The 9258-nt window shown below is 38.7% G+C and overlaps 1 protein-coding gene across 1 annotated transcript; it reads right to left on the bottom strand.

Moving 5' to 3' along the window:
* Positions 1 to 6070: 6070 nt before the first annotated feature.
* Positions 6071 to 7006, bottom strand: LOC311183304 (olfactory receptor 14C36-like; the record flags this gene model as incomplete). The annotated part of the gene is given in 2 exon segments (XM_084252651.1): positions 6071 to 6352; positions 6356 to 7006. Coding segments are annotated over 2 exon segments (933 nt in total).
* Between the last annotated feature and the right edge of the window lie 2252 nt (positions 7007 to 9258).

Genomic DNA, 9258 nt, shown 5'->3' with positions numbered 1-9258 from the left:
ATTTGTTGTTGCTAGCTTTTTTTTTTTTTTTTTAATAATATATACGTGCCATTCTTACTGGTGTAAGGTGGTATCTCATTGTGGTATTGATTTGCATTTCCCTGATTATAAGGTGTGTTGAACATTTTTTTATATGCTTGTTGGCCATTTGAATTTCCTTTTTGGAGAATTGTCTTTAAGTTCTTCTGCTCATTTCTTGACTGGATTGTTTACTTTGTTTGTTTTTGTTTTAATTTATCTTTTTTAATTTACATTTTATTTTTATTTATTTTTTATTTTTACATCATTGTTTATTTTAAAATAATATTTGCTTTCCCTCACCCCCTCAGTTGTAGTCCCCATAGAGTTTACTTTGTTTTTGTTGAATCGTGTGAGTTCTTTGTATGTCTTTGTGATCAATCCCTTATCAGTTGCATGGAGTGCAAAGATTTATACTGGAGGTCCTAGCCAGAACAATAAGACAAGAGAAAAACATACAAGGATTCCAAATAGGGAAATAAGTAAAATTATCAGTATTTGCAGACAATATGAAAATATCCATAGAGAACCCTAAAAACTACACAGAAAACTAATCAAAATAATCAACCAGTTTATTTAAGTAGTGGGATACAAAATCAACACACAAAAATCAGTAGCCTCCCTATAAAAAAACAATCTGAAGAAGAAATAAAAAAAATACCCCTTTTATGATTGAAACAAAAAATATATGTAAAATACTTGCGAAAAAAAAAAAAACTAATAAAAGAGGTGAAGGATATTTGCAAAGAAAATTATAAAGCACTGTTAAAATAAATAGAAGAAGACACAAAGAAATGGAAAGACATTCCCCTGATCATGGATTGGAAGAATTAACATTAGTTTATATTTTCTTAAATCTTTAAGAGATTTGACATTAGCTCATAAACATAGCTAGATTGATTTCCCTAATAATACAGGGATGCTTTTCTGCTAAAAGTTGGCTGCAAATATGAAAAACACAAGGCAGGATTAGTGTTGATGAAGTCACGAGGGTTCTGTGTGCCTGGAGACAATGCATATGGGAGACAATGTGTATTCTGTACAGCACAATTAACCCCATAGCAATCAGTAGGGCAAGATTATAAAAAAGGTTTTATTCTAACTGATACAGAAAGTAGCAAGAAATATTTAGAAAAAAATATTTATAAAGAGTAAGTGATATTTCTATATGGAAAATTAAGTGAAAGTATAGGAGAAGTACTTGGGGTAAGAGGGCACTGTGTATAAAACTGATTTTAAGGCTCCTTTCAATTATAAAAGAAACATAATTTACTGATGTTCTCATATATTTGAATCAAATATTATTGATTTGTCATTTGTTTACAGAACACTATGATTTTGGAATTATACTGTCATACCTCAACTTGTACACATGCTGATACTCAGATTTGTTTTTTATAAGTTTATTTGTAGATAATGAACTTTTGTCTTGCGCTATTGATTGATAAATTTTGTACAATATTTGATTTCTTCCCTCAGGTGTAGTCCCTATACTTCCCCCCCCACCACAGCACCTGTGATCCAACACCATAGTCCCTTGTGCTCTTCCCTCCTCTTTTTTTTTTTTTAAGATTTATTTAATTATGCATACAAGAACCAGGGTACAGACCAGAGGTGTGGGAGTGAGAGGATTCACCAGATACAGAGTGGGGAACAGAACAGGCAGACTGACTGAAATACACTGCTGAGGGGTGCAGAGGGTGAGTCAGGAGAGGCCTGCTGCACCATGTGGGTCACTCCCTGGCAGGCTAGGGGTCGAACTTGTGCTGCAATGACTGACAGTCAGTCCTACTGATCTGCTCCCCACTCTGTCTCTGGTGAATCCTCTCACTTCCCACATCTCTGGCCTAGACCTCCGTTCTTGTATACATACATAAATAAAAATAAATCTTTAAAAATATGAAATTGGATATAAGACTCCAAAACATAAAATACAATGGAGAAACATAGCCAAAACACTTCATTACTTAAACTTCACAGACATCATTGTGAATTTGTCCCCAACAGTGAGGGAAACTCAAATGAATGTAAAAATTAGGATTTTATCAAACTGAAAAGCATAGATCCCTGGGCGTTTGGGGACCTCAAGGAGAGGAACTTAGTGAAAGATACAGGTATTGTAGGCAAAGTCTGATGGTAAGACCTTAAGATGGTCCCCTACCCTAACAAGCAGACTGTTAAGAGCTCAATCTGATGGCCCTCCCCAGAGGTGCAGCGGTTGAACGCTGGGTTGTGAAGCTGCCCGTGGCCTCTGCAGCACCGGTTCAATCCCCGGCTGCTCCCCGGCCACTGGAGGAGGGTTCCGCATGACACGCAGACCTCTCCTGCCGCCCGCTGCTCCCCTCAGCAGTGTACTTCGGTCCTTCTGCCTGTTCTGCTCTTCGCTCTGGCTCTGGTGAATTCTCTCACCCTCCCGTGCTTCTGACTGTACCCAGTGCTTGTAGAATTAAATAAATGAATGAATAAATAAATAAATAAATAAATAAATAAATAAATAAATAATTCTTAAAAAAAAAAGCTCAATCTGAGATTCCTCAAGAAAAGTTCCAGTAAAGTCAATTTGAAATGTATAAAATTATATTTTGTTATTGTTGTGCTTATGCAAAAGAACTGGCCAAGTTTACTTACATTAGACTTAACTTGCAAATGATTTTACTGAAATTATTTGGTAGATCTGGAATGAGGGTAGAGAGAAGTTGTTTCAATTTTACATCACTTTCTGGTCTTCAGTGTTTTTTGTTTGCTGATTTTTCCTGTAAATTGCACTAGGTTCCAACATTTTTTTTTTAATAGAGGCATGTTTATTTATTTATTTTATTTATTTATTATATTTGTTTGTTTGTTTTGTTTATACATGCACTGGGTACAGTCAGAAGCGCGGGAGGGTGAGAGAATTCACCAGAGCCAGAGTGGGGAGCAGAGCAGGCAGAAGGACTGAAGTACACTGCTGAGGGGAGCAGCGGGTGGCAGGAGAGGTCTGCGCACCATGTGGGATCCTCAAACAAACAAACAAATAAATAAATAAATAACATGCCTCTATAAAATAAAAAAAAAGAAATAAAAAAAAAGAAATAGTCATTTAAAAAAAAAGACAATAATGTTTATAATTGTATTAATAACTTCCCCTTTATCCCTCTGGGGAAATATACCATTCAGACAGGAATGGTATGTCTGGGTGTATCTGGACACAATGTTCTGAAATATCCCTGACATTTGCCTTGCAGGTGAGACTATACTGAGCAGACCTTCACATCATACTGAAACCATGCATGGGTAGGGAGACAAAATGTCATAGTTGTTGGGTTTTCACCCGTGTACTTTTAATGGCATTTGCAGGACACAACTCAGGCTCAGGGTTCAACAAAGACAGGACACCTAGCTCAGGGCCAATGGTGGCATTCAGCAGGCAGTGTCAGGGGCAGAGTTAAAGGTCAGATCTGTGAAGGAACAGTGCCAGAGGACAGGGGTCAGTGTTACAGCTCTATGAAGTTCTTCTCAGGAGAGAATCCAGATAAACTTGATGGATCCAAAACCTCTGGAGGCTGGTTTATATACTCTTCAAGGTGCCCACCTTTCAAACCTGATTGGTCCATTTTACTTGACTGATACCATTGGGAACTCTAATCAACTTTGTCTGTTTACGGTCACAAATGTTTGATTGGTGCTGATAAAACTGCCCCAGTGTATCCAACCTGACCTATAATGTGGCTGGGTTTCAAAACTGAACATCAGGAGCCCCTGTGTCACTAGTGTAAGTTCCAACCTGATTGGTGAAACGGAAACTCCAATTAGATTGGTCCATTTTGAATCCTGTGTTTATTTCATGAGTTCTTCTGACAATATGCCAGGATGGATCCAGCTTTGAGTCACAGACTCAGATTCATCCAGAGTCTCTCCTGAGAAAACCTTCATGGAGCTGTAACACTGATTGCTGTTCACAAGCACCTTTTCTGATTTGACCTCCAACTATGCCTCTGACATTGTCTGCTGAATGACACTATTGACTCTGTGCTAGGTGTTTCTAAAAGAACTGTTTGCTATTGGTTTTATGCCCAGCATCTCTAAGAACTATAAACTTGTCTCTGACTCTGATACATCTAGCACCAACTCCTGGGGCAGTTGTCACATGTCAGTCCAATATATTGTGCTTCCTAGCCAAACTTTTGAATTGCTGCTCCCAGCTTCCATGGTGCCAACTCTGGAGAGATCTTTGCAGAGAACTTTGGCCTTCAAGAGCATCTGCTTTTGAGAATTTTGATCTTTGAGAATTTTGATCTTTGAGACCTACAACCATGGGAACCTTCATATCTGATCTTTGCTTCACACCACAGCTTCACCATTGCTACTGCCTCTGACCTTGCCTATAATGCTTTCCTCTCTCTCAAATTCTCTACCTCTATCCCTTGTAAATAAACCCCATTGTTGTTGAACTCTGAGCCCAAGTTTTTCCTGCAATTGCAGTTGTAAGTATATGGGACCCACCAACCATGACATTTTGCATCCCCCATCCTTGAATGGTTTCAGTGCCTTGTGAAAGCATGGTGTGCGTTGCACTCATGAATCTTGTTTCAACACTTAGATAAGCCCATGACTAACTTTAATATCTATAATCGGGGGAGAGGGGTCAACTATAACTAAAAGGTACAGGGAAATGTTCATGTTAAATTTGGCGAATGTCTCACCTGCCAAAGAATGTGTGATTTTCTCATGATTTAAGAGAGATTGTTTGGATTTGGACACAGAAAATAGCATGACTTGTAACACTACCTTCCTGTGTCCTTTGTGGTAGCCCATTTAAAATTAATGGTGAGATTGTTCCTATAATACAACAAGATGCCCTAACCCTTCATACCAGCAAACATCGTTGGAGGGCCCTGCATAATTGGAAGCATCACAATATTTGTGACCCAGAAAGCCCACATAACTCAGGAATTGAGAAAGAAAACTGAAATTTCCCTTCCACGAACTTGCAATGACAACTTGCACTTGTGGAATACAGCCAACTATGTCTCTATAACTATTTTTTTGTGACACATGTTATGGTAGGATTCTTAAATGCAGAAACAGAACACCTGGCTTGCATAATGGTCACAGCCCTGAATGCAGCATCCCAAGCCATTGGGGCCATTGAACTGGAACTAGACCAGGTCAAGAAAGCCCTCCTAGAGCAACAGGGATACTGGACTTCTTACCACTGAGGCACAACCATGTAATGTGAAAAATTTAAAGGGCAGTGTTGTTTTAACCTATCTGTCGATGCTCAACTTTTTGAACAAAACATTAGGACTATTCATGCTATTGTCTCAGACAAAAACGTGGGTGAAATTCTCTGGCTTTGACTTATCTTTCTTAACCTCCTATCTCCCAAGCATCATGGGTCTGAGGGTGGCTTTTCTTATCTTTTCACTGTTTTTTTTTTTTTTTTTCTCTTTGGCATACTGCTTGCTGCTACATGCAGTGCACCATCCTGTGCCAAAGGAGACCCAGCCACAGATCATGCCAATGACCTGGACACCTGGTCTCAAGTACACCTAATACTTGAGGGTGATGATATGCACAGGGTGTCATCTTTAACCTAAAACAAACCTTTTAGATATGAATTACTTACTGATTGGGAGTAGGGTATAATAAGGGTAATTGGAGGGAATATGGCCTGTCTACTTTGAGTTGATTTTCCAGAACACATCTGGAAGAGTGGTTTCAACTAGTACTATCAGCAGATTAGACTCAGCTCACTTGGATATGCTTGAGACCAGGTGCCCAGGAGAACAATAAGAAGTTCTGGAGACTGAATATCATGAGCTCCTGGCAGTGACGAAGATCTTCTTACTGCTGAACAGTTTTTTTTTTTTTTTGTTTATTTAATCCAGTGTAAAAAAAAAAACAGCTGGAAATTAAGGTAGTTTCTTTTGAGTGTTAACCACCAATCTTCCACATTGTTGGCTGTCTGAAAAAAACACACTTTATAAGATTCAATTATTTTCTCTACTTACTAGCATTTGGGGGTCACAGGCAGCCCAAGCTCTGGACATCTGGTAATATTAATATATATTTATAATTTTTCAGCATAAATTTTTCTTAATAATATCTTCTTCATAGTTTCCTTTATCTGTTTATTTCTAAGACTGTAGATGATGGGATTCAAAAAGGGTGGAACTATGGCATAAAATACAGATAGAATCATGTCTCGAATTGATTCTGTTGTAACTAAGGGCTTTAGATACACATAGCTACCAGAACTGAGGAAGACCGTGACTACAATGATGTGAGGGACACAGGTGGAAAAAGCTTTTCCTTGCTCTCTTGCTGGAAACTTGAGCACAGTAGAAAATATTCAAATATAAGATATTGCAATGAAAATGATGCAGCTGCCACCAACCCCCATGATAGCGATAAAACTTAAGAGCTCATTGCCGAAGGTGTCAGAACATGAGAGCCTCAGCAGAGAGGGGACGTCACAGAAGAACTGATGAATCACATTGGACTGGCAGAAGGACAGGCGGAACGTGTTGCCAGTGTGCACACCTGCATAAATGAGACCACTAACCAGGGAGGCTAGTGTCATCCTCACACAAAATTCATGATTGATTATGATTGGGTAGTGGAGGGGCTGGCAGATGGCCACATAGCGGTCATGGGCCATAATGGTAAGGAACAGAAGTTCCACACATGCACAATAAATGACCAAGAAGATCTGACTTGCACACCCAACCACCGAAATGGCCCGGTTGTTAGTGAGAAAGTTGACACAGGCATTTGGGATAGTGACAGAAATGTAGCACATGTCTAGGATGGACAGATTCCTGAGAAAGAAGTACATGGGTGTGTGAAGATTCTGGTCAAGTATAGTGGCAGTGATGATAATAAGATTTCCTATGAGAGTAGCCAAGTACATCAGAAGGAATAGCATGGAGTGCAGCAATCTAAGTTCCCACCTGTCAGCAAAGCCCATGAGGAGAAACTCGGTCACCATGGTGTAATTGGCCATTTTCTGTAAATACCTGGTGACCTGGAAAAAAAAAAAAAAAGGATAAAACCATGAAACATATGATTATAAGAATGATTAATAAAATGCCCTAAATATTTTCCTTGAAAATGTCTCCTTATATTTTATAAAGTAGTAAGTTGTGGGTAGTGAAGGTCCACTAATTATGATTGGATCTGCTGCAGGTATTACCACTCTGCAGAGACAATATAGCAAAGAGTTAAGGAGGTAGCTCTCAACTTCTATTATCTTCATCAACTGCTCATTGTGGTTGAGAAATTCCTGTAGTAATAATCTGCTCATAACATTTAAGTACATTAATACAATTTACTAATAAAGAAACATTCTCAAAATACTAAAGTTTGGGCCTCCCCTGGTGGCCCAGGCGGTTGAGCGCAGCCCTGTGAAGCTGTCCGCAGCACCTGCAGCGCTGGTTCGATCCCGGCCAGAGAGTGAGAATCCCACATGGCGATGCGGACCTCTCCTGTCTTGCCAGCTGCTCCCCTCAGAAGTGTATTTTGTCAGTCTGCCTGTTCTGTTCCCTGCTCTATCTCTGGTGAATCCTCTCACCCTCCAGCACATCTGGCCTGTACACGGGTTCTTAAATAAATAAATCTTTTTTTTTTTTAAAAAAAAGCTAAAGTTTTACATTTCAATAAAGCTTAATTAAAAAAAAAATCATGATTTGTGAGGACCTTCCAAGTCTTTCTCCAATTTCAAATTTTCCTCCCTTGATCCTTGTTTGACAACACTGATTATTCCTGCCATGTCAAATGGTGACACTGAGTCATTTATATTTTATTTTTTAAAAGATTTATTTATTTATGCATACAAGAACTGGGGTGCAGGCCAGAGGTTCAGGGAGTGAGAGGATTCACCAGAGAAAGAGTGGGGAACAGAACAGGCAGATGCACTGAAATAAACTGCTGAGGGGAGCAGTGGGCAAGACAGGAGAGGTCTGCTGCATCATGTGGGTCACCTCCCTGGGCAGGGATCGAACTCTTGCTGCAGTGGCTGAAGATAGCTTTATAGTGCTGCATCTTAACCCCTTGCACCACCAGGAAGGGCCCAATTTATATTTTAATGCTTTATTTTCCTTTTCCCATAGATTATTTTAAATTCCTTAAAATGTCTCAAATGTGACCCCTTTTATAGAGCCCATAAAACAATTTTCCAAATTTCTTAATATTTCCTCAGACTGCTTCATTTTAAATTTGTGTAGGGCTTCATCTCAGATTTTTTGGCATGGGTCTTAATTTTTTTTTTGGGGGGGCATGGTTCTTAATGGTTTTCTTAGACATCTAATAGATAACTTGGTAGAAATATATACATAATTTCTTTGTCCGTTTCTTTCAAAATCTCAAATTTTAGTGTATACATAAGTAATTTTAGTATTCATATATAAAATCGTCTTTAGGAAGCTGAAACTTTTAGTGTAGTCATCAGAACACACTTAGAATTCTGAGCTTTGCTCATACTACCACTCTTTTTCTTTCCCTTCACTATCATCATTTTTCATGATTATTTATTAGTACTTTAAATTTAGCTGAAATGTAACTTTTGTTTTGTAGTCTTCCTTGATAATATCAAATACATTCTGATAATTTTATATTTTTTCCTCTCACAATTTCATATTTTTAAAGATTTATTTTTATTTATGTGTGTATACAAGAACTGAGGTCTAGGCCAGAGATGTGGGAAGTGAGAGGATTCACCAGAGATAGAGTGGGGAGCAGGTCAGTAGGACTGACTGTCAGTCATTGCAGCACGAGTTCAATCCCTAGCCTGCCAGGGAGTGACCCACATGGTGCAGCAGGCCTCTCCTGACTCGCCCGCTGCTCCCCTCAGCAGTGTATTTCAGTCAGTCTGCCTGTTCTGTTCCCTACTCTGTCTTTGTGAATCTTCTCAACCGGCCCCACGCCTCTGGCCTGAACCCCAGTACTTGTATGCATAAATAAATAAATCTTCAAAAAAATAGTTTATCAATCTTATTTGATCAGAATTTATTGATTTTATTTGATCTTCATAATACACTGATCTATATTTGGACAATTGGGTTGTTTCCCTAGCTTTGCTATAGTAAATAATTCTGTAGTGAACATAGGGATTCATGTTTCCTTTCAATTTAGGGTTTGTGTTATTTGGGTAGAAAACTAGAAGTGGAATTGCTGGGTCATATGGCAGATCCAATTGTAATCTTTTGAGAAAACTCAATAATGTTTTCCATAGAGGCCATCTTAATTTACATATGCACT

The sequence above is a fragment of the Talpa europaea genome, assembly GCF_964194135.1.
Source record: "Talpa europaea genome assembly, chromosome: 13".
NCBI lineage: Eukaryota > Metazoa > Chordata > Mammalia > Eulipotyphla > Talpidae > Talpa > Talpa europaea.
This window is presented reverse-complemented; position numbering and strand designations above follow the sequence as displayed.